The sequence below is a fragment of the Thunnus albacares genome, chromosome 15 (genome assembly GCF_914725855.1).
Source record: "Thunnus albacares chromosome 15, fThuAlb1.1, whole genome shotgun sequence".
In the NCBI taxonomy this organism is placed as follows: domain Eukaryota; kingdom Metazoa; phylum Chordata; class Actinopteri; order Scombriformes; family Scombridae; genus Thunnus; species Thunnus albacares.
This window is the reverse complement of record NC_058120.1, coordinates 29,852,854-29,879,184: the sequence shown is the minus strand read 5'-3', so window position 1 is coordinate 29,879,184 and position 26,331 is coordinate 29,852,854. Positions and strand designations below refer to the sequence as shown.

The 26,331-nt window shown below is 38.4% G+C and overlaps 1 protein-coding gene across 1 annotated transcript; it reads left to right on the top strand.

Moving 5' to 3' along the window:
• The first annotated feature begins 7,528 nt into the window (after positions 1 to 7,528).
• On the top strand, positions 7,529 to 21,184 carry LOC122998736 (4F2 cell-surface antigen heavy chain-like). Its single transcript, XM_044375707.1, has 8 exons — positions 7,529 to 7,999; positions 9,817 to 10,007; positions 12,804 to 12,977; positions 13,406 to 13,503; positions 14,792 to 14,937; positions 16,538 to 16,853; positions 18,551 to 18,610; positions 20,597 to 21,184. The coding sequence occupies exons 1-8, from the start codon at positions 7,671 to 7,673 to the stop codon at positions 20,942 to 20,944; spliced, it is 1,662 nt and encodes a 553-aa protein (XP_044231642.1). The 5' UTR covers positions 7,529 to 7,670; the 3' UTR covers positions 20,945 to 21,184.
• The last annotated feature ends 5,147 nt before the right edge of the window (positions 21,185 to 26,331 follow it).

Sequence of the window (26,331 nt, the reverse complement as noted above, 5' to 3'; positions counted from 1 at the left end):
CTAATTATAAATTACTTTAACAATAACATTATAATTACTCATTTGTAATATTTTATGAACTAAAAATTGCACCTCTCATAAATGGAAGGTCCTGCAGAGACCCTGAAGGTCCTCCTCTGTGTAAATAATGGTTATTTACAGCGTCACTGCGGTCAGACTGTTTGTTCTGGCACTTTGTTGTTGACACTAACATGTTATAACCACAAACAGTTGGTTTTTAGATGAAAATGTCTGTCATCCACACAGCAGAAGTTTTCATTTTATCTCTGTTCAACACTGAGGAATTTCAACATATCATCTAAAGAGAGATCTTTTCTCACGAGAACTTTTAAAACTGGCTTTCCAAGAAGCTGAAAGTTTATTCGTGTAAAGACGTCAGTGGAGGTGAACTTCACTATTAGGCAAATTAGGCAACTGCCTGGTGCCCCAAACAATCATAGATTTATTATGATGATTACATATGAAAGATATTGAATAACGGTACTATTTTAACTCATTGTACCCCAAAATAACTTACAACCCCAAAGCACTAAAAAAATATGCAACTGTGGACTTCAGAGGAAAACATTGTTCCACTACATTAATCTGACAAATAAATGTTACTGTTTACGCTGCAAATCCAGATTTTACTCACAAAATATAAATAAAATAATAAATGAAATATGATGCATTATTATTCATTATATTATTCATTAAACTATCCAGCATTATATAAGAATTAAAAGCTCCACTGTGAACAGACGTTAAGTAGATTTAAGTACATTGTGCTGATAATTCCTCTCTGTCACTCTTCATTTTAAGTAAAAATTTACAGTATTTCTTACTGTGCAGTATTAATAGTTTTACTTAAGAAAAACTTTTGAGTGCTTCTTCTACCACTGACAACACCAACATTCCCAGTTAGAAAAAAGGTGAAAATATAGCAAGGGGCCCCCAAATCACTAAATCCATCCCTGGATGCTGGATTCTCTTTCTGCTGATTTACTCATATTCTTTCCTGTGATGTTAAATGCTTCTTACATTGACTTTTGCCATTTCTCAGCATATCCTGCTTGAGATATAATATTCTTCTTCATTTGGAAACATGAGATTGATGGAGAGTGTTGGCTCCCTTCCAAAAAGAAGGAAAGAGGTTGGGGCAGAGCGGAGGAGATGCAGACCACCGGAGTGCAGAGCAGGAGGCGGGAAGCTGGAGATCTGACTTATTAATTAATGACGTATTAATGACCACTGAAGGCCAGTATTATTTTTTTGAATATGACGAAATATGTTTCTTCAGAGGACAGCTGTGGGTTTACATGTGTGATGCAGTGATAACATCTTTGTTTTTATTCTCTTTTCTTTCTTCCTCATTTCTAAAGTCTGTGGTTGAGATGAGCCTCCTCTCCTCTGTATAAAAACCTCCTGACGCTCGCTGCAAATGACGACTCGACTTCCGACTACTGAAGACACACAGCAGAACCTCCAACTACCTGAGCAAGTAAAATAAACCAGCAGCAGTTTGTTCTGATAATCTCGTTTCACTGTGATGCAGTTTTCATCCGGTTGTGATCTGTGGTGACAAACACATAGTTGGAAACAGTGTTGAAGGTGAGAAACCGTTTAGATGATAGTTTGTAACTGATGGACTGATGTACAACTGCAGACTAACCAACCAGCAGCACCATCAGGACAAACTTTTGATTTTTAGCTCCACTGCTGGTCAGAGCAGATAAATCATCAGGATGTTTGTTTGTTCATAGTGGCTGTAATGAACTTTAGACTGTTACTGTTGTTCTGCTTCATGTTGTGATGATGCTGTGCTGTTCTGTAACCCTACAGATGTCTGTCCGGTCCTGGATGCTGCTGCTGTTCCTGCTGTCAGCTGGAAGCAGGTTGGATGCTGTGGATGTGAACTGGCTGACTCGTATTGTAGAAAGAATCGTGACAGAGTGAGTGCACTTCAGTTCATGTCATTAACCAGGACTAGAAGGGTCAAAACCAGGAAGCACTCATCGCTGCAGGACTGGGTTTATTGTAAACTACACAGCTAAACTGAGCTGCTTATTATTAAAATGAGGATTTTTCTCAGTAGAAAGTGAAAATAAGTAGAATGTAGAGTATAGCAATGATCAGACAAGGCAACTAAACACTTAGTTAAACTTGGGGGAAGATGCTGGTCATAGATAAAAACAACAACATTAATCATTGGTGTGAGGCGGGACGTAGACTGCAGGCTCTGGTGTTAAAGACTCTTCAGGCCCCGACTTCCACCACAATACACAACACAACTCTGCTTTCATCTGCACTGAACGCTGGCACTGCTGCAGAGTTGTCTGATATGAACGTGACTAACGTGATGGCTTCAGTCAGCAAAGGCTGGATCACTGTCACATGATAAACTCAGTCTATACTTTCACTCTGTGTCACATAAACTGAGCTGTGTCTCTTTGCATTGACAGGTACAGGATAAAGGGACAGTTCTGTCTGGCTGCAAACATCCCACTGAACCAGGACCCCAACACACTTATTGATTTCCTTCAGAATGACCGCTATAAAGAACATGTTGAAGACACTCTTTCAGATGGTCATGTGTACAGTAGCACTAATGTGGTTGTAGCTAAACACTCAGGACCTGTGCATGCAGAACGTAGGGTTCTGAAGATGCTGAAACCAATGACTAGCAACAGCAACAGGAAGTTCCTGCTCATCTACTCTTACCTCTCCCCATGTCAAAAGTGTATACACGATGAAAGGTTCAATATCCTTAAATACATTAATGAAATTGTCTGTAAATATTGGAGAGATTATGCCTTTGTGTTTAAAATAGTTTTTGATCAACCCAAATATGGTAAACATCCTACCAAAGATGATCTGACGCAGTCATTAGAAGAGCTTGGAGGGTCTGGGCTCCATCTCAGTAACATATTCCGCTGTTACACACCACTAAATTTAGAATTTCAGTGCCACAGCTGCTCATCACGGGGAGAAGTTTCAAATATTTGTATTGATAACAAAGCTGTGCCGCAACAGGGAGGAAGCAGAAGCAGCAGCATTAGCACAATCAGAAGCAGGAACAGTGACAGCAGGAGCAGGAGCAGAGACAGTAGGAGCAGGAGCAGTGACAGCAGAGGCAGGAGCACTTACAGTAGGAGCAGGAGCAGTTACAGCAGAGGCAGGAGCAGTGACAGTAGGAGCAGGAGCAGTGACAGCAGAGGCAGGAGCACTTACAGTAGGAGCAGGAGCAGTTACAGCAGAGGCAGGAGCAGTGACAGTAGGAGCAGGAGCAGTTACAGCAGAAACAGTGACGGCGTCAGGAGTAAAAAGAGAGGCAGATATAGCCGTCCGAGAGATCAAAGAGGTTAGAGGAGTTCTGGAGTCTGATATAATTCAGTTGATTTATTAGAACCTGAACTCAGTCTGACTGAGAGAAAAAGGTTTTTATGCTTAAAATGCAGTAATTTCTGTTCCTTTAACAAACATTTTTCTGTGTTGATTCTATTTCAAATTTAAAAAAAACTCTGAGATCATTTACATTTTTCTATCTGCTTTTAGAAAATGACTTGTTGCCATGTTGGTTTGACAGTTTGACAGTAACGTGTTGTAAAACGGAGTCATGTCTGAATCATTATCTGAATAAAGCTCAGCTTCAGCATCCAACCTGCTGTTTGTGTTTTACTGCAAACATCTCTCTGTCTCTATCTTTACCTTATAGGTTATTCTCACTGTGGCAAAATAACGGTAATAAAAGACAAATAAGGAGAGGAAACTGAAGGGCAGAGTGGAGGTGGAAGTGGGATACATTGCAAATTTAATTTCAAATTCTGAAGGATCTTCTGGATAAATACCAGCTGGCTGTCAAAAATGCCAGGACTTGATACTTTTCCAGATCTTTCAGTGTCTCTGTTCAGTGTACTCATCTTCTCCCTCTGCCCTCATGTCCTGTGGTGTCCCCAAGCGGCAACCTCTGGGGCTGTAAAATAAAGCCAAAAACTGCAGTTCCTTGACATATAAACATGTTTACAGTCTGGTACAAACAACGGTTTTAGTCTCTGTAGCTAATTTCCCCTTTCATGACAACTGTACGGGGGGGGGGGGTTTATAACTCACCCGTTTAAATTTTATGAAACTGTAAAGTTATGCATAATGAAGGCAGCGTCACACACTGCCAAGATGGCGACGGCCGGAGTGGCTCGCTTTGAGCTTCAAAACCATGGATGTATAAAGAGAACTGGATACAGCGTCGGAGGCGGGGCCCCGTTTATTCCTATGAAAGTTGCTCAGTGGCGCATGAAGCCAAAAAAAATCGACTTCCTGGTATGAAAGTACCCGGATCTTCCGCACTAGTGACTTTCGCTGGCCGAGTCGGCTACTTCCGGTTTAGCCCTCCAGCTAACTTGAATGGGGATAAAACAATTCAATCATGCGGCTCTTCTAGGCTTTTGAAATGTGATCGGACCGAACGGATTTAATTCTGATAGTGAGACGAGTCATTTCGCTGCTGTTGTGACAGAAAAATGTATCCGCTGATTTACAGACATCTCTTTCACAGTGTAAGTCTATAGGAAAAAGTCTTTTTGGGCCAGTGTGCATCACATGACGTTGTAGTTACACGGTTTGGCCGCTTTGTCAAATTGGCTTCAAAGCCTGGCGCTCTTCCTGTATCCAGTTCTCTTTATACATCCATGTTCAAAACCGCTCTTCAGAAACCAACGGGTGACGTCACGGTAAATACGTCCATATTTTTATACTGTCTATGGGTCTATGGGTGTCCCCCAAGGCTCCATACATGGTCCAGTCATCTTCTATATCTTTTTGTTTCCACTGGGCCACATTATTCATACACACAACATTTCTTTTCACTGCCATGTGGATGATAGACAGATCTACCTCCCCTTAGAGCCTAATAACTACAACAAACTAACTGACCACAACAACTGCCTTCAAATCCTGGATGGCTGCAAACTTTCTCCGGCTCAATGAGAATATAACTGAAGTTATTTTATTTGGATCACAGCATTTGACCAACATTATTTCCCCTCATCTTGGCCGATTGGCTCCATCTGTTAAATCACATGAAAAAAAATCCTTGATTCATATTCGATTCAGGGTTGAAGTTTGACAAACAAATCAATCAGGTGGTAGAATTAAGCTTCATGCAGCTCCGTATCATCTCCAGACTCAGATCAACTGTCTGTACCTCTGACCTGGAGAGAGTCATCCATGCCGTCACATCCTCCTGCCTTGATTTCTGCAACTCGTTATATTTTGGTATCACTCAGTCTTGTTTATTACATCTCTTGCTGCTGCATCTCCAAAATGCAGCAGCAAGAGTTTTGACAAGGTCAAATAAATATTTAAAATAAATAAAAATGATTTTTATCATTACTTATTATCATATTTTTCAGCTCTTTTAGCAGAATATGACAATAATTCCTGATTATATAAATAATTGAATGAATGTGACCTGGACCGAGATGAGCAGCAGAATATTGATGGAGGCATTAACTGATTTTAATGATCCCCTCCAGACAACTATTACAACATCTGGAAATACTCTGCTTGGAGGAGTAATGTGGTTTTTTTCCACGAAAAATGTATAATAACCAGATTAAAATCCTTAAAATGGCATCTCCTCCTTCTACCTCATTAAAAATCCAGAATCCATGAATATGCAAATATTGTTGGTTTCTAAAGTTTTCCTGCCGGACACCAGAAGTTTCTTCCTTCACTGTAAAGTTCATCTCAGTGTTTGTGCTCTGGAGGCTTCAAGTTTCCACATCACACTTGTGTAAGTTGAAAAAAATCAGCTTGGTCAATCCAATCTCTACAATGAATGATCAACACAGCACAAAATATCACCGGACAGAACTACTGCAGGACTGGAAAACATCTACAGCTCACTGAGCTTCCAACAAACCCAGTTACCATCTCCTCAGCCTCCAGACGATACAGGACTGCAGCTGCTCGGACAGGTTGAAGAACAGTTTCTCCCCGAGAGCTGTTGTTGTTGTTGTTGTTGTTGAAATGACCCCTGACTGTGCAATACTGTTTTTTTCATCTCAATAGATTTTAATGTTATGTTAACTATTGATTGATTCTCTATTGTGGTTTGTTTAAGTGCTTATTTTTAATCAACACTGTGTTGGGAGCTGCACTATCATTTAGTTGTATTGATCAATGACAATAGAGCTGATTCTATTCTATTCTTTTGTTGCTGAAACTGCAACATTTTTGAAATTTCAGTCTCAACTTCAGAAATTATTTACAGATTGTAGATTTTTGCATGACGGAGGAGACGATGCTTTAAGGAGTCTGTCTTAACTTTTCATCTGACTTACATTTAAAAGGGAAACCAGATCCAGTTAAAATATGAACCCTTATGAAAAACATTTTTGTTTATTATTATTTATAAATTTTAAAATTGCAGCCATGTTCCTGAGAATGGCAGTGAAGTGGGAGACGTCTTGTGTCCAGTATGAACATATATGAATGAATAAAGGAGTAAATATGCTTTTGTAAGTAGTTTATAGAACCTTTTTTTTTATGGAGGATCAGATGATCTTTAAGATATTTGACTGAGAAAAGAACAAAGAGTAGAAGATAAAAGTGTCTGCTGTATATATGTGTACATGTAGGATGTCTCTCTTCTCTGTGACCTTTGACCTGCTGAACTGTGATGCCAGGTTGTTGTAAAGCTTACAGAGACTTCCTGTTTCAGGAAGCTGCTGTTGTAGGTCAGCAGTCTGCAGAGCTGCTGAGTCAGCAGGATCTCTGCATGTCACACTGTTAACACAACAGACACACAACATGTAATATCACACACACAAACCTGCACACACACAAACCTGCACACACACACACACACACAAACACGAACAACATGCATGATTATAAACGGTCACTTCACTCTGATCTGGTCACTTTATTCTCTCTTTATGCAATTGCATTTTTTATTTATTTTTTGCTGATGCTTCTGAAGCATCCATTACAATAAAAACTGGATCAATCCGGTTTTATGATGCATTCAAGTGCACCGCATGAGCTCGGAAATATGTGATACCGACAAATTCAAGCACTGTTAGTTAAAAAATAACATCAGCAACCACTTTATGGAAACGAGACTATACAATAATAATTTTAAGATATGCTGTTTGGATACATTGTGCAGTATTTACCATTAAATCCAACATAGAAAATCTGTATTTGACATGTGATTCAAAACCCTAAAACATCACTTGCTGGGCAGAGACACTTCTTTGAAACTGTATAAATTACTGGTAGTTATGTTTTATCATTTTTATATTTCTGTTTTTGTTTATTGTATAAAAGTTGTTTGAACATGGACGAATACATGTCGACACTGGCTGTGATATACGTGTGTATGTGATCTGTTTGATTTTGTGTCGCGTTCTGTATCTCCTTACTTATGCAATAAACAATTGATCACACACACAAAAATTATAAGTTACAAATATGCCCGAGATGAGACGCTGTGAGGGGTCTAATTGTCATATTTCCGACAGTTTTGAACGCAGCCTGAGCCGCAGTATAGCTGACAGACAGACAGACAGACAGACAGACAGATCTCACATCAGACAAACAGTCATCACGAACACATCTGACGGAGCAGAGCAGCAGAGATTCTTTCCTTTCATTCATTTGCGGTTAATTAGCGGATCATCGCCGGTATGAACACGGAGGAGACGAGCCTGGAGCTGAAGGATGCTGCGGAAACCAAAGATGCTGAGCCGAAGGATGCGGATCCGCCGCAGGTCGCCTCGGATGCTGATGCGACGGAGGCCGACGTGAGTGAAGCGGACCTGGACCAGGAGGAGCAGGAGAAGCAGCCGATGACCGCAGGAGAAGAGCGGGCTGCGGACGCGTCGTCTGCCGGCGGAGAGGCGGAGAAGAACGGCTCCGTGAAGCTGAAGATCCCGGAGGAGGCGGAGGAGGAGGAGGAGGTGAAGTTCACCGGGCTGAGCAAGGAGGAGCTGCTGCGGGTGGCCGGGACTCCGGGGTGAGGAGGAGCGCACAGGCCTGAACACACACTGAATACACACATGATACAGCATCTTTATTATACTCACATAATAAATACACACTTAACAGACAATATTCATCCGTTCATAGTTATTCAGTGCAGATACTGCAGGGTGTGAACTGCAGTTTAAACCTCCTCAGTGACATGTCTAATTAATTATAGTTGCACAAGGTACCAAGACTATTTAGTCTTTGAAAACCAACGTGTTGGCACTGAGAAATTAGCTTTAAATTATTTAAATTAGCTATAACGCTCCAAACAAGTGGAACAACTTGCAGAAGATTAAGATCTCTGTTAATCATTTTAAACAGAATCTTTTACAGTAGCTGACACAGTGTGAATGTGTATGTTTTAATTGAGCTTAACTTATATGTGCAAATTTTATGCGCTTTTATTGCCTTAATGTGTTTTCATATTATGTGTTTTATTACTTTTATTGTTTCTTATTTTTTTATATTGCTTATTTGCTTATGTGTTCATCTTTTATTGTTTCTTATGTTGTTATCAGGGCGTCCTTGAAGCTTGCTCTCAGTAGCCTTCCCTGTGGAAATAAAGGTTTTAATGGTTTGAATGAAATAAAATCTCAACATAAATAAGAGTCAACATCAAGAAAAATATCAGCTGATGCAGACAAATATGCATATTTATAAATGACTTCATGAATCAGAAGCGTACATAAAGCCACATAAAGACAAGCTTTGCACATTAACATAACTAACTATGTGTAGCTATTATAATGTAAATGCTGATGTCAGTGAGTAAAAGTTAAAAGTACATTTACTCAAGTAGAGTTTTAGGTACTGTCAGCATATTTCCATTAATGCTGCTTAATGTTTCTACATTTCAAAGGGAAATATTGTACTTTTTGCTGCACTACATTTATATTTGACAGCTTTAGTTACTTTTCAAATTGAAAATTTACTTAAAAGCATTTGAGTTTATAAAATCCAACACACTGTTAAATATTAAACCTGATGTTGTAACACTTTTATACTGATTTCCTAGAAATGTTCTGAGTAATATGCAGATATTTAACGGTTCATTTTTAGGACATTTTCCACGGTGGACGGTGAGACAGTGGTGCCATTTGGTACAAACTATACAACAAAACAGAATTCTTAAGAAATTAGACTCAATTATTTTACTGACAGAAAATATTTAGTTTTCAGTGTCTAATTTTATGTGTTAAATAACATATTAGCATATGAGGATTTTACAGTAATTTCCTTGTGTTGTCTTGTGTTAAAATGATTATATGATTAATTATCAAAAACGTTACCAATTAATTTCCTGTAGTGGGTCAATAACACAATAACAAACTTTTGCACACCCTTAATATCACTGGGTTAAAATTGTACCCAGTTTGGGTCAATACAGCACCAACACAACATCGGGTTAACTTTAGCAATCTGTTACTTTGAGCCAGTGTTACACACAACGAGCTTTAGCTAAAAACCGTCTCAAATGATTTGTTTCTGGAACAAAACGATGTTCAGATGACATTCAAAAGATACACAAGTTATTAACAATCAATAACAAGCAAAAATCAAAGATTAGAGAAAAAGTCTAAAAACTGAAAACAGATTTGTGGATCAGAACTTTGTTTTTTCTTCTTTCCTCTCCCATTAATCATCTCACGACCCCTCAGATTTATCTGCTGACCCTTTGGAGGGACCCGACCCCTAGGTTGGGAACCACTGGACTAAACTAGCTAACTGTATATAAAGTAGTGTAAACTAGCTCCACCTCCAGCAGCTACAACAGTAACATGCTGGTTAAATCTGTCTCCTCAGCTGGGTGCGGACTCGCTGGGCGCTGCTGGTGGTGTTCTGGCTCGGCTGGTTGGGGATGCTGGGAGGAGCCGTCCTCATCATCCTGCAGGCTCCACGCTGCAGAGATCTGCCCGCCACCAGCTGGTGGAACAAAGGCCCGCTGTACCAGATCGGAAACATCCAGGTGTTCACTGACGCCCACAACCTGAAGGGTGAGACCAGCCGGCATTCAGTCAAATAACAAGCTAATTAATTTACACACTGTTACCAGGGGCAACAAGTACATTTACTCACGTACTGTACACAAGTATAATTTTGAGGTATTTGTACTTTACTTGAGTATTTCCATGTGATGCTACTTTCTACATTTCAGAGGGAAATATTGTACTTTCTACTCCACTACATTTATTTGACAGCTTTAGTTACTTTTCAGATGAAGATTTGACACAATGGATAATATAACAAGCTTTTAAAATACAACACATTGTTAAAGATGAAACCAGTGGTTTCCAACCTTTTTGGCTTTTGACGTCTTACAAAAAGCAGTGTGTAGTCGGGGTCACATTTCACATGTCTATGAGTTGTTAACAGCTCCACCAAATAGTGATTTTTCCCTCTAAACTTCTCACATGCTTTCATTTCAATAAATGTTCAAATGATCCAATATTTCAGCAAAAATCAAAGATTAGAGAAAAAGTCCAAAAACTGAAAACAGATTTGTGTATCAGAACTTTGTTTTTTCTTCTTTCCTCTCCCATTAATCATCTCACCACCCCTCAGATTTATCTGCTGACCCTTTGGAGGGGCCCGACCCCTAGGTTGGGAACCACTGGACTAAACTAGCTAACTGTATTTAAAGTAGTGTAAACTAGCTCCACCTCCAGCAGCTACAACAGTAACATGCTGCTCTAACACTGATGCTTCACTATTAATAATCTAATGATGTCATATATAATAATATATCAGTCAGAGGGACCAAACCACTACTTTTACTGCAATACTTTAACTACATCAAGCTCATAATACTTATGTACTTTTACTGCAATACTTTAACTACATCAAGCTCATAATACTTATGTACTTTTGCTGCAATACTTTAACTACATCAAGCTCATAATACTTATGTACTTTTACTGCAATACTTTAACTACATCAAGCTCATAATACTTATGTACTTTTACTGCAATACTTCAACTACATCAAGCTCATAATACTTATGTACTTTTACTGCAATACTTTAACTACATCAAGCTCATAATACTTATGTACTTTTACTGTTGGAGGATTTTTCATGCAGGACTTTTACTTGTAATGGAGTATTTTTACACTGCTGTATTGGTGCTTTCAACCACTGGATTGAGATTGTAGTTTAGGGTACAAGTAAGTCTCAGGAAGTTGTTGTGAAGTCTCTGAAGTGGTGGAAACATGGGTATCGTTGCTGACTGTCTGTCTGCTTGCATTTAGCGGAAGTGAAACACAGTTTGAACTTTAAACAGACACCACAGTCACACTGTGGGCGACTAGATGCAGGTATACAGAGCAGAGGTGACGCTCTCCTCCTGGTTAGTTTGTCTTTTTAAAAGTTGAAACATGTTCCTGACGTTTTCTGTTCATATATCTGAAATAAACAAGGATCTGCTGCTGAGCGCAACAGTAACAGAAAACTTAATCATTTAAAAAAAGACAAAACATTTACATCACTTTGCCAGATTTGAGCAACCACAGCTCCCACAAATGACTAAGATTTGCCAATAAAAATAATAATCTTTGTGAAACTTATGTGATGTTAGAATTAGGCTGCCACTAACGATTATTTTCATTATTGATCGGTCTGACGTTTACATTTTTGATTAATTGATTCACTGTTTTGTCTATAGAATGTTATAGTCATAATTTCTCTGATCTCAAGGTGATGTCCTCAAATCAACAGTCCAACATCCAAAGATATTCAGTTTACTGTCATTTACTATATGACAAAGAAAAGTTGTTTCCTCACATCTGAGGAGCTGCAACCTGCAAATATTTGGTATTTTTCCTTAAAAAATTACTAAAATAATAGTTCTGGACTGCCCCGTATTAAGGAATAGTCACATTTCAAATCTTCACATTGGAGAAGCTGAAAACAAAGAATTTTTCCTAAATAAACTGACTTAAACGATTAATTGATGATCAGAATAGTTACTGATTAATATCCTGGCTATTCACTAATTGATTAATTGCCTAATTGTTGCATCTCTCACTCTCAGAAAGAAAGAAAGTAATGATTCCTACAATGTTGGACGATTCCTTTAACATACTCAGATGATGTAATAATGTTAAAAGAGGGTTCCCAGTGTTCCCAGTGTGTGTTAAACCAGCAGTCAAGTGTCCATGTGAACAATGAAAGAGGTTTTCCTCACTGTAATCATTCCTCCTGTTCATACTGGATATTAAAACATCCTTCAAATGTGCTTTCAATGCATTTAAAAGTCTGTGTGAAGCTTCTATTCAGCTTCAGCAGTCTGAGTTAGTCATATCAAGTGGATATCTGACACATTTACAGTCTTTTTAGCATCAAATTCCCTCTTTGTGTTTCCTCGGACAGTGTTTCCCTGTTGAGCTGCGGTGGAAGTATAGTAACAAAAAGAGGGACTTTGGCACTAAAAAGACTGTAACGTTGAAAAATATCTACTTGATTTGACTCATTTGGACGCTGAAGCTTCATATTAGCCTCAGATAAACTTTGAAATACATTTTTGCACAGAAGGAGGACTGTGGATTTTGTCCTCCATCACTTCCATTGTAAGGTCATTATGAAGGGATCTTCTAATGGTCAGTATGAACAGGAGGAATGATTACAGCAAGAAAAACAGCTTTAATGTTCATTTGGGCTCCTGATTGTTGGTTTAAGATGGACTGGGAGACAACGATCAGACAGAACATGTGTCTGAATTCAGTGTCTTTAAACCCGTAGTTTACTGTCAGGTCTTTAGTCTTGGTCACAGCTCATGTGTCTTCCTCTCTGTCAGGTGTGGAGCAGAAGGTGGACAGTTTGTCTAAGCTGAAGGTTAAAGGTTTGGTAGTTGGACCGATCCATGTCGCTCCGGCAGACGAAGCCATGAGTCTGAGGTTTGAGGAGATTTCCTCTGAAGCTGGAAACCTGGAGCAGTTTAAAAGTCTCGTGCAGGCTGCTCACAAGAAGGGTGAGTGCATGGATGCAAAAAATAAAAATATTGAGACTAATCAGGTGTAATTATTGATTGAATATGCCAGCTTCAAACTGAAAAGGCTGGTATTAGGAGTTTTTAACAGATTTATTCAAGGGTTGATTCCTTCTGGTAAGTAAGAGGTTTTTTAGGCTTTTTAATGATTTACAGGGTTATTAATGGATTAATAACAATGACTGATAATAATAGTGACTGCCTTGCAAGTAGTACAGGCTTTTTATTATTATTACTCAGCAGTGTTGCACATGAAGTCCTAAAACATGTTGTGTTGTAATTGTGTTTTCCTCTTTCTTGATTCTGCAGAAACCTGTAAAATATTAAGTTTAAAACTTCATGTTAGTCTGTTGGAACTGAAATGAAATAAACATATATTTGACTGCGATACCTGTCGTGTCTTCCTGCAGGTATTAATGTGATTCTGGATCTGACTCCAAACTATCAGGGATCATCTGGACCCTGGTTCTCCAACACCACTGTGACCAGCGTCGCTGAGAGACTCAAGGTGAGGATCTTACTCACAGACAACATGTTCAGCTGCTGCTCTACCCAGCTGTCATGGTGGTGAATGAATGGCATGAGTTTGTTCTTTACAGTGACACTAACCTGAAGAAGATGACTGTAGGTGGTGGTGTTGAGTTAGCATGAAGTGCCGAAGGTGTGCTGATGTTTGTCATGAAGTACAGGCTTTCTGTTTCTTGCTGTAGTGTTCGCTTGTAAGAACTGTTGTACCACCCACCATTCAAACACCTGGGGGCCTAATTGGGGGCCCAGGTGTTTGAATTGGGCCTAATTTCACCCAAATCATCAGACTCCTGCTTTCTGTAAACAGGAGAAATACATTATTTCATACAAATCTCAAATACATGATACTGTAAAAGAAACGTAACACTACTACAAAGCTAACAGATCAGCGGGTGGGTCTGTCTTTATGATATGGTTTCATTTCAATAAATGTTCAAATGATCCAATATTTCAGCAAAAATAAATAATAACACTGATGCTTGACTATTAATAATTAATGATGTCATATATAATAATATATCAGTCAGAGGGACCAAACCACTACTTTTACTGCAATACTTTAACTACATCAAGCTCATAATACTTATGTACTTTTACTGCAATACTTTAACTACATCAAGCTCATAATACTTATGTACTTTTACTGCAATACTTTAACTACATCAAGCTCATAACACTTATGTACTTTTACTGTAGTAGGATTTTTCATGCAGGACTTTTACTTGTAATGGAGTATTTTTACATTGCTGTATTAGTACTTTTACTGCAGTAAAGGATCTGAATACTTCTTCCATCACTGTTTATTGGTTATGATACTTTAATAAACTCTCTACACTCTAGTTTTCACTCTTGACGTCTATAAAGTCACAGAAGGTCGGCGGCAGGTCTGTCCTGAGTAAAACACAAGTCTAATTGACTTAAAGTAAATGTTTGTTATTATTTATTGTTTATGAGGCTGTTAAAGCTCAGTTTCATCATGAACACAGATGTCACTCATCAGTTGTGTTGCTGATTGCTGACTTGTAATGGAGTATTTTTACATTGCTATGTTAGCATTTTTACTGCATTGAAGGATCTGAGTACTTCTTCCACAACAAGAAATAACGCCAAATCACATCAAATGAGAAAACATGACGGTTCAAGTTGCACAGTGATAAATATAGAAGCTCCAAACTGTCAAAAATAAAAACGAAGGTAAACTGTAAATCATAAATAAAGAGTTGATCTGAGACAGCAGGGGGCGCTGTTGTGTTTCTCTCTCCTGTCAGTCTGCTCTGGTGTTCTGGCTGAATGAAGGCGGCGTGGACGGCGTGCAGCTGTCGGGGGTCGAGCGCGTCGCCAGCGTGGTGCCGTCTCTGTGGACCGACATCCGAGCCATCGTCCAGAACCAGACGAACGAGCGTCCCGGCAAGAGGTGAGAAACATCCAGATTTAATTAACACCACATAAACTCATATGCTCCTAAATTTAGAGATTTGGAGGACTTTAAAACTGCACAAGTAATATAGAAAGTAGAAAAATAAGATGCTTTCAGACTGTATCCAGAAGTTTCAAATTCAGCCTGTCCTCACAAGAAAAAAACGACAGTATACAACTTATGGTTACGTTTACACCATCTAGTGGCTGTTATAATTATGACCTGCGGAAGTGATGCTGTTCAGGTGACGTCAATATAGACCAGACCGGCATTGCGTCATTGTGAGAAACAGGAAAATGCCCAAAAGCTGTTGTGTAGCAGGTTGTAAAACAAATAAACACACAAATCCAGATGTCCGGTTCCCCATCCTTCCTGGAAAAGAGAGGGATCCAAAAGAGAGCTTTATGACTTCAAGCTATCCGGAGACAAGATAAGGAGGGAAAGCTGTGACACCCAGTGTCTTCTCACGTATATGTGTGTGAGAAACACTTCATAACTCGTAATGTCACAATTTTTTGTAACTTACAAAGTAACATAATTCTTTTCTAGTTAAGATGTAGTACTAAACTTAACAAAAATGCAGATGTCAAGATAAGATCCACTGACGGAGGGAAACTAAAGGGGCATAATGGCTCACTGATCAATGTAATTTATTATATTGTGAACAATCAGGTTCAGGCAAGGAGGCAAAATAATTACAAGAAATATCTATAGAACAAAGGTTTGTTTTACATGAAATGAACGCATACAAACTTCTCAGCTCAACACACGTCAAATTGCATCAACATCTACAGGATCTGAGGTTTTCTATCCTTGCCTAACACTAACCAAGTGGTTTTTGTGCGCGAACCTAAAAAGACCTTAACCAGAGCGTTGTAAAACCATTAATCATTATATTATAGTGGTCACATGGGTCACTAGAGGGCTCATACAAGTCATTATGGGATTCATTGGAAATAGACCTGTTCTGTTGTTTTGGTATGAGGTTGTATTGCAACATTAAATCAGTATGAACTAAGAGGAATTTGCATGATCATAAAAACAAAGATTAGAACAAATGCAAAACAAAGATGTTTATCAGTCAATGGAGTTCATTTATGGAATAGTTTGGAAAAGGAAATTAAAATATGTTGCTAATACACTGAATGGATTTAAAAAATATCTAAAAATAACATGATTAACAAAAATAAAACTGATGTATGAACATTAGTGTGAATATGAATTTTGTTTTGGGACTTTTTGGTAGGCTATATTAAATATACATATATAAAATACATATGTAAAACATATATAAAACATGTATATACATACATATATAAAATAGTGTATATTTAAAGGGATCTGAACAGAATAATTAATGTAGAGGGTTGGTGTGATAAGCTGAGGCTTCATCCTGCACCTTTTCAGTTAGTATAAACTTGCTTTGGTTTGTCACTGCGTCAAAAGTAATGACTTATTATTTATTTATTTGTTTATTTATTATTTATTTACATATGTATTTGAGTTGAACAAGTTGAAAATGACCGAACTAAACTAAACTAAACTAAACTAAACTAATAAAATGGCATAAAAAGTCCACTGTGGATGTTTCTTCTAGAGTGCTGATCGGCGTCACAGATCGATCCTCGGCTGAAGACGTGTCCTCGCTCCTCTCCTCCACTGGAGTCGACTTGCTGATCTCCAGGGTCCTCCGTCCCGGAGACATGGACGCCACGGAGCGCGCTCAGCTCATCCAGCACTTGTATTCGTCCCACAACCAGACCAAGCTGGCCTGGAGCCTGGGGGGCCGGGCTGAGGGTCACCTGGCGTCACTGGTGGGCCCGGCGCTGGTCAAACTGTACCACTTGCTGCTGCTGACGCTGCCCGGGACGCCCGTCTTCAACTACGGAGACGAGATCGGCTTGATGGACGAGGTGAGGACTTCTGTGAATCCTGAGAGAACATTTAATTTTTTTTTGCCATTTCTTTATTAAGTTTTTACATGAGTATATTCACAGCAGACTGTTTCTCTTACCAACCTTTTTTTAAAAAAATGTTTTATTGTTTTCACTGGAAGATCGTATGTAGCATCTTTCAAATTGTTGGTAGAAAAATAATAACCTCAGTGTGTTCTGTCTGTTACATTGTGATTCTTCATATGAGCACTAGATGGCACCAGAGTGAGTTACTATACATGGTGGACTTAAAGGAAAATATAACACCTTGTTTTAACTTGAGCACACCTCCTTCACATGTTTCAAATCCAGAGTTCACTTCATTTCAGAACCTGTGAAAAGTATTTAAATCTGTTCCAGATAAATTCATGATCAATAATTTCTTAATGGATTGGATTGTCTGTTGTCTGTAATGGTTTCTGCCTGACAGGCAACCGATACCCCCTGCCAGTGTTGGATAAAACACTGACAGACAGCTGTCCTCTACCTCTGACCGAGGTATTGAACGAGTTCCTAAAATCTAAACGCAAGACCGCCTTAGTCTGCTGAGGGAACCAGAGCTCAGCCTGACTTCTGTAACCATCAGCTGTCGTTGAACCGCTCTAACAGGCCTATTTAGTCAAGTATGTCCGGACAGCCGGGTCACAACAGAAGTGTGTGGGTGCAAATAGGTGTTGGAGGTTTGAAAGTACTCCAAGATGATCTTCTAACAGGTCAAACAGGCCTAACAGTTTAACCAATTAAACAAATATAATAAACCCTTCAATCTGATACTTAATTGAAATTATACCTCTATCACAAGTGCATCAGGTTGATCACAATCAGCAACTCTAAACCCTCCCAAATCTGATCATTAATAAACATAGCATGTTTATCCTTAGCAGAATGTCATTATAAATTTTTAATATAAACAAATTTAAAACTCATGTCAGTCATACCCCAGGGGGGCGTCTTTGCTTACCTTGCCGACTATGAGAGCACCTCAGAGATGAGCACAAGTAAGGAACTTTGATTGGAGTGTAAAACAACACAAACCAGTTTTATTTGTTTTTTACAAAAGTGAGTAATACAAAATATAAAAAGTAGAACTCTAGGACTTAAAGGAGTTATAGAAGTTATAAAAATGCAAAAGGGACAAACTGGCAAAAGGACCCTAGTTCATGACTCAAAAAAGAGGCTTCTGGCCCTCTTGTCTTTACTTTTTATATTCCTAGCCTCATTCTTGTAACTTTCCTACACCCATATATGGTAATCCGCCAGAACATCTTTCAGTCGTTGCACAACACTACTGACATTTCTTTTGTCACATTACAAGACGGTGTCTGGAACGTTGACAGTTAACATACATCTGCTCTATTATGTTTGAGGTTAGGGTATAAGGGTGTCAGCCTGGTGCAGGAAACCACAGCTTCATCTTGGCCTCAGGCTCCACTACTGGTTGTCTGTTTCCTAGGTGACTGTGTACTTTGTCTGGTTTGAAAGTTCAGCTATAGTTCAGCACAAATAGTATAAGACATGTGTCTATGTTTAGACTTATCACCAATTATAATTAAATAATTTAGTCAGAGGTAGGTTTAAGGTTTGATATAGTGGACCTTTCAACACTGTTAATCAAATATGATGATTGATTACTATTAATTGTTAGCATTTTGACATTTTTATCATTTCTATTAAAGGACAACAAGTTTCCCAAGATGCTTTGGGACTCTGGCAAGGAGCTGAATGGGACTCTGCAGGTAAACACACCTGAAAAATAACAATACATACTGCAGATACTGTGTATAAAAACTGTTTTAGTACTAGTACCAGTAGCAGTAGTTCTAATAGTAGTGCTAGAACCAGCAATCACAGTACAGCAGCTGTTGTAGTAGTGGTAGTAGTAGAAATAGCAGAAGCAGTAGTTATAGCAGTAGTAATACCAGAAGCAGTGGAGGTAATAGAAGTATTAGTATTAGTAGCAGAAACAGGTGTAATTCTACAGTAATAATAGTGGTAGCAGTACAAAATAGCAGAAACAGTAGTTGTAGCAGCAGTAGTGATATTAGTACTAGCAGTAGTATAGTAGTAGTAGTAATATCAGCACTAGCATTAGTAGCTGTAGTGGTAATTTCTAATAAATAAGAGACACACAAAGAGAGAATGTCTTTCTGTGTTTTTTATTCAATACACTGTACAACATGATATGCCTCAGCCTCTCTGTTTGGCCTAGTTTTATACAGCAGTCTGCACAGGAACACACAGGAAATGTGTTTCTTATCATGTCTTGACATCTCCCATCTTACATGGTTCTGAGTCCAGATTTCAGACAAAGGAAGAGGACTCAGAGAATCATCATCACTGTATATAGTGAACAAAACCCAGACACATATAACTGTGAAGCAAAGCCTTCATATGAGGTGTTAAGATAGTACTTACTTATGTATGAGGCATTACAGGAATGTGCTGTACAGCAGCAGTATCAGTTACAGTAGTGGTAGTAGCAGTACCAGTAATAGTAGGAATAAAAATAGTAATCTTAGTAGAAGTTGCAGCAGTAACAGCAGCAGTAGTTCTACTGATAGAAGTACAAACAGCTGAAGTTTTAGTAGCAGTAGTTGAAGCAGCAGGAGCAGAAGTAAAAGGAGCAGTTTTGGTAGCATAAGTAGTGGAAGTAATAGAAGTATAAGTACTATGTTAGTAGCAGTACCAGTAGTTGTAATCCTAATAATAGTGGAAGCAGTAGCAATAGCTGTAGTAGTTCTAGTATTAGCAGTAGTAGAACAAGCAGCAGTGGAAGTAATTCAAATATAAGTACTAGTGTTAGTAGAAGTACCAGTTATAGTAGTGGTATCAGTAGAAGTAGTACTAGCAGTAATAGTAGTGTTAGAGGTAGAAACAGTAACTTTAGCATCAGTATTTGTAGTAGCAGTAGTAGAAGTAGAAGTATCAGTATTAATGGTAGTAGTAGTTGTTTAAGTGGCAGCAATTGTAGAAGTAGTACTGGTACCAATTGTAGTAGTAGTAGCAGCAGCAGTAGTACTACTGTTAGAAGTAGTAACAGCAAATTTTAGTAGCACTGGTTGTAGCAGCGGGAGTAGAAGTAAAAGTACCAGTATCAGTTGTGGAAGTAATAGAAGTACCAGTATTAGTAGTAGTAATAGTTTTTGTTGTAGTAGTTTAACTAGCAGCAATTGTAGAAGTAGTGCTGGTACCACTTGTAGTAGTAGTAGCAGCAGCAGCAGTAGTACTACTGTTAGAAGTAGTAACAGCAAATTTTAGTAGCAGTGGTTGTAGCAGTGGGAGTATAAGTATCTGTATCAGTAGTAGTAGTAGAAGTAGTACTAGCAGTAATAGTAGTGTTAGAGGTAGAAACAGTAACTTTAGTATCAGTATTTGTATTTTAAGTAGCAGCAATTGTAGAAGTAGTGCTGGTACCACTTGTAGTAGTAGTAGCAGCAGCAGTAGTGGTAGCAGTACAAACTACAAATAGTATCACTACCAGTTATAGTAGTATAGTTGCAGGCCTATAACTCATACCAGCTTTAACAGTAACATTAGTAGTATTAGTAGCAGTCTTTGTAGTAATCTTGTCATGATTAGTATTATTGAGCCGTTACCACTTTCTGTTCTCTGTCACAGCTTCTTATCAGTATTAGTATTACTGTAGTACCAACAGCAGTAGTAGTATTATTATATAGTTTGGATGATTATCAGTACTGTATATTGATCTGCTCTCCCTGCAGGAGGAGCGGAATCAGCGTCTGTCCTGTCGTAGTTTTTTCCACAGTCTGAGCGAGCTGCGGGGTAAAGAGCGCTCGCTGCTGTTCGGAGACTTCGTCGTCCTCTTTAACTCATCGTCCTCTCTGGCGTACCTGCGTGTCTGGGATCAGAGCGAGCGTTACCTGGCCGCCTTTAACTGGGCAGAAGAGGCGGCGCTGCTGGAGCTGAGGGATGCGGCGCTGCCCAAGCAGGCGGCGGTGGTCCTCAGTACCAACAGCACCGTCATGCCGACAGACAGCAGCGTGGACCTGACAAACCTGCGGCTCGGCCCCGGACAGGCTGCACTCCTCAGGTTTCCCTACACAGGATAGAGCTTAGATCCAACTGTGAGCTGGTAAGGTTTAGATAAAATGATGAGTATCGTGATGTAAGAAATTTTAGTAACTGTTGAAAAGCAGCAGTAGTTAACTTGGTCAAAATGTTTTTGTCTCACAGCTCAGTTCCTTCACATTAACTGTATGTTGGTGAATATTAATCTTACCACATTATGATAAATCAGCTTTCTCTATATTGTGCATTTGTGAAAACAAAATAAAAATAAAGTAAAGTTTTACAGTCTGATGTCTTTATTATGTGAGAGTCTATAAACTTGTGCAGGGGAGGTGAGCTGCACTGCTGAGATAAAAAAAAATCTAAATTATGAGATAAAAAGTCACAATTTTGATACAGATAGTCAAAGTTAATTAATAAATATTGCATGTTTATCCTTAGAAATTTCCATTATACATTTTCAATATAAATAAATTTAGATCTCATGTCAGCCATATTTCAGAGGGGCGACTCAGAAGACCTCAGAGATGAACTTTGGTTGGAGTGTATAAAAATACAAACCAGTTTTATTTGGTTTTTACAAAAATTAGTATTACAGGATATATAAAAAATAAAATACAAAAAACATGAATGTACAAGTTAAAATGAATAAAAACCCTCTCTGGGATTTAAAAAAGTCAATAAACCTTTAAGGCAAATAGACAAAAAGGCAAACTGGCAAAAGGACCCCTGAAGACGACCAAAAAGCCCCCGAGGCTGTCCCGGCCTTCCCTTTCATTTCAAAACATCTCTGGCTTCTTACATTCTTACGCTCATATGTGGTCATCAGCCTGAACATCAACAAGCTGCAGGCTAATGTTTGCTGGTGAAACAATGATACTTCTTTGTTTGTCACTAACAACACAATTCGTGGCGGCTCAGATACGTCTACATTTTTAATGATTGCGGTTGAAGGAAACCACAACTTCTTTGGCCTCAGGCTCTACTGCTGTTTGTCTGTTTCCACGGTGATGGTTTGAACCTCGCTTATTCATGTAACCGTCAACATTGTGTAATTTCTTTTAAATATTGTGGAAAAACTAGTTCGAACAACTTAATTTTTATGAGTGATCAACTTAAAAGTGTATGTTTTTTCTGCCAGTTATTAAGTAGGTGGTAATTAAAAATATCTTTGATTGTAGAGGAAAAGCTAATTCCCCTTACTCGATGTAGTTTGTTGGTTCAACATAAAATTATTATCATAACTTTATAATTTTATCAGGTCATCACAACTCAAAAGGCTTGACGCAAACTGTTGTTGTAGTTATGATACGTCTACATTTTTAATGATTGCGGTTAAAATATAAGGATGTCAGCAAGGTGCAGGAAACCACAACTTCTGCTCTGGCCTCAGGCTCTCTGCTGGTGTTTGTCTATTTCAACTGTGACTGTTTGCACCTCGCATGAAAGTTCAGTTGTAGTTCAGCACAAACAGTGCAAATTCACTTCATTCCTTTCAAAAAAATTTGACCAAGATATCATACTAATAAATATTGATATATTATTCATTTTTAACAATCCCAACTTCTCGGCAGACAAAACTTACATAATTAACTTGATTAATATCTTGGAAAAATATTCATAAATTGATAGGGCTTGAAAGATTCCTTTTATGTTTAAAGATACCAATTTTAAAACGTATTTGACTACTATTGAAAACTTAAAACTCAAAAATTACAAATCGGCAAAAGCTATTTGATTAGACATTTCAGATTTACTCCAGTTGTTAAGCAGACCCTGAAGGTTTTTGTTAGTCTTCTTTCCTTTCCCTACATTTTGTCATTTGTTGTACAATTTAATTTGTTTTTAGGCTATATTATTTTTATACTGTGAACTATACTTACAGCAGCTTTTATAATGGAAAAACTGCCTGGAACATGTATAATCAATGTATGTAATTAATTAAATTTACTCAATAAAGTTGGGGAAAAAAAGAAAAAAATGCTGCTTCTTCATGTCTTCACTTCCTTTTGCTGGTTCAGATTTTCAGCTGGAAACATTGATATGCTCATTTTCAAATATTTGTTATTACTATGGAACTAATATTAATCTGCAAAATGGAAAAGTGAAGCTGAAAAAACTAAAAGCAGCTTTTGTCTCCTTCTGCTCGAAAATAAGGAGCCATTTTGTTTCATAAAAGTCTAGGCAGATCTGGCTGCAGACAAGATGGCGGATGTCTGAGTAGGCACTAATGTTTATTTTATCAGGAGCATCAAGGAGTTACGACATCAACCAAGGCCACATACTACAGGATTTACAGCCGAAGCTGTTTATGAACCTGCAAAATTACATATTCACAAATGTATATTTAGTAATTTAGTCATGTAAATGTTGAAATGAAGAACTCATTTTGTTTCAAATCATTCTGGCGGGAGATCCCGCTCCTTGGCAACAGTGACGAAGTGGGACGGTTAATCTCGCGTGAGTTTCCGCGAGAAAACGGAGGTGGCATTTGAACTGAGTCAGAAATGCGGTCCCGTCAGTCACAGAGGAGACCTGCTGGATTTCACTGAACCAGGGCCACTACAGTACGGGATGGAGGAGAACCAGAACCCGGAGCACCGCACCCACCGACAACCCCCGTGTTACCAACAGGTCATAAACAGGTCATAAACAGGTCAGTGTTCATGAGTTTATGATCAATAATCTCCGTTTACTTTATGTTTAAGGAATTTCCACTCTCCCGCGAAGTAGTATGTAGTATTAAGAAGTATTAAGCTGCCCTGAGTGCAGTTAGTAGTTTAACTCCTTTTCCTTCATAACTTTTTATACTGACTGGCAGCAGCTTTTAATAGTCATGTGACTGTTTTATTATGTGTTTATAATAATATGATATCAGAATAAAAGCTGTCAGAACATGTTAATGCAATATTTATTCATCCGAAACATAGTCAGTTACATTATTTAACTGCACAATCTAGTTTCACATGACTTGTTGTGGAACAAAATGATTATAATACATTATTGTATCAATAAAATATAGATTATATATTATCAGAGGTGGAAGAAGAAGTTCCAATACAGCAATGTAAAAATACTACATTACAAGTAAAAATGCATGAAAAATCTTACTTAAAAGTGATCTTATACGTAGTGTTATCAGCTTGATGTAGTTAAAGTATTAAAGTAAAGTAGTGGTTTGGTTTTTCTCCAATCTTTTGGTGAAATGCATCAAAGTACAATTTGTCCAAATATTTGGATAATAACAGTAATATGAATATGAACACAACATTAATGTTGATATATATTTAATTAATCCTATGCATGTATTTGTGTATGTGTGTGTACTGATGAGGGGTATGAGGATATGAGTTATTACATAAAAATGTAATAACTCATATCTCATATGTTCAAATTCTTTGTCAAAATGTGAAACTGTACTCATTCAATAATGTACTGAATGTGTTTGTCTGAGCTCTGTCTTTTGTTTCTTCCATCTTTGACATTAATTTGATAAAACAGTGGGACTTTTTTCTTCTTACTTAGATCCTGTATTTGTTTTTATATTGTTTATTTTGGTTCATGTTCAGGATGTAATTATTTGGCTCTGAAAGTTATCTGCTATTCATTCTGAAAAAGTAGGCCTATAAGCTTTTGCCCATATTACCACTACTATGCAGAATAGCTAATGAACTGAAATATGCTCAAATATGCCCCCCAATATATTGATATAAAAAACATAAATTAAAAAAAACATGCACACACAAACACACAAACCAGCACCTTGGCCTCATCTCATCTCCTGTCCCAGTTGTTACCAGTACAGACTGTAGTTCTGTCGGCTCATCTGGGGGAATGTCACCACCTGCTGGTGTAGCGAGTAACTGCATCTCTTTGTGAATTGTTTCTACAGATCAGCTGTGTTACAAATTGGACAAAAATCCACAAATAGGAGGGAAGTCACAAATGTCACGCGCAGAGTTATTATAGTTTTATATTTTTCATTACTTTTTATTTCTATTTTGTTTTTCATTTTTGTTTTCAATTCAGTTTAGTTTCAGCTAGTTTCCAGAATGGGTTTGCTTGTTTCAGTTTAGTTGTTGTTTAAAAATGTTTAGTTTTTATTGGTTTCATTTTTTTTTTTTTAATATGAATATGGGGAGTTTTGTCAGGGGCAAGTTTTAGGTAGGCAAGGATGTTTTGAGGTGTGGGTGTGTCACTACATAGGCCATTTGTTTGAAGTCATGTTGTGAACTTTAACCCCTGACCCGACCGAAGGAAGCTTCTTGCTATTGTTATTGTGCAGCTTAGACTGCAGGCCAGATGCAGATGTTGAAACTGGTTACATGAAATAATCATATAATAATAGTAACACACACGATCAGTCTCTCCTCCATCTTCACAGTTGCTTGGTAAACAGTGGAATGCTACAGTTCTACATGGTAAACAAGGTTCTTCTTCCCCTTGGCGTCTTTGGTCTGATCGCAGACTTACCTGATTGATCACCACAGCATGACATTGGGTTGCGTACTGCCAAAAGTTGATTCCGCTTCAACTTCTTGCTGGACGGCTGCTGTGGTTTTTCACTGACCCCTACGCAGTCCCCCTCCTGCAGTGTAAATGCACTGCCCCCAGTCAAATGAATGGGAGGACTGCAGTTTTTCCTGCATTACCGGATTTGGTGTGAATGTCTGTGGTCAGGATCAAGATAAAAAAAAAACTCTGGATCCTACATTTCCCATAATGCAACTCTGTTTATGGTTTTAGATCACTTCCTCCACCATGTCATATCACTTTCTCTCTCTTTGTCTGTATGTTTGTCTGTTGTCATAGAAACAACAAGAGGGGAAGGGACTCAAACATCACCGCTGTCAGCACTGTCACAAAGCCTTCACAAAATCAAGATATTTAAAGATTCATCAGAGTTCACACACAAGAGAAACTTCACAGCTGTGACCAATCACTGGAGACCGTAAAAGGCACCAACGCATTTATAGTGGAGAAAAACCATGCAATTGTGACCAATGTGGGAAAGCTTTCACTGCAGACGATTGTCTTAAAGTCCACCAATGCATTCATACTGGAGAGAGTCCGTACAGCTGGGACCAATGTGGGAAAGCTCTCACTCAACCAAGTAATCTAAAAAGAAACCAGCGCATCACACTGGAGAGAAGCCGTACAGCTGTGTAATGTGGGAAAGCTTTCACTAGAGACGATGTTCTGAAAGCACACCAACTGACTCATACCGGAGAGAAACCATACTGGTGTGACCAATGTGGGAAAACTTTCACCTCAAACAAAGACATAAAAGTCCACCAATGTATTCACATGGGAGGGAAACCATACTGGTGTGAGCAATGTGGGACAGCTTTTACTACAGGCAGAACTCTAAAAGTCCATTGATGCATTCATTCGGGAGATAAACCATACTTTTGTGAGCAATGTGGGA

Coding starts and splice junctions, on each gene's coding strand:
- LOC122998736 (XM_044375707.1), top strand. CDS start 7,671: ATGAACACGGAGGAGACGAGCCTGGAGCTGAAGGATGCTGCGGAAACC. Junction 10,008..12,803: donor TGACGCCCACAACCTGAAGG/GTGAGACCAGCC, acceptor CCTCTCTGTCAG/GTGTGGAGCAGAAGGTGGAC. Junction 13,504..14,791: donor GCGTCGCTGAGAGACTCAAG/GTGAGGATCTTA, acceptor CTCTCCTGTCAG/TCTGCTCTGGTGTTCTGGCT.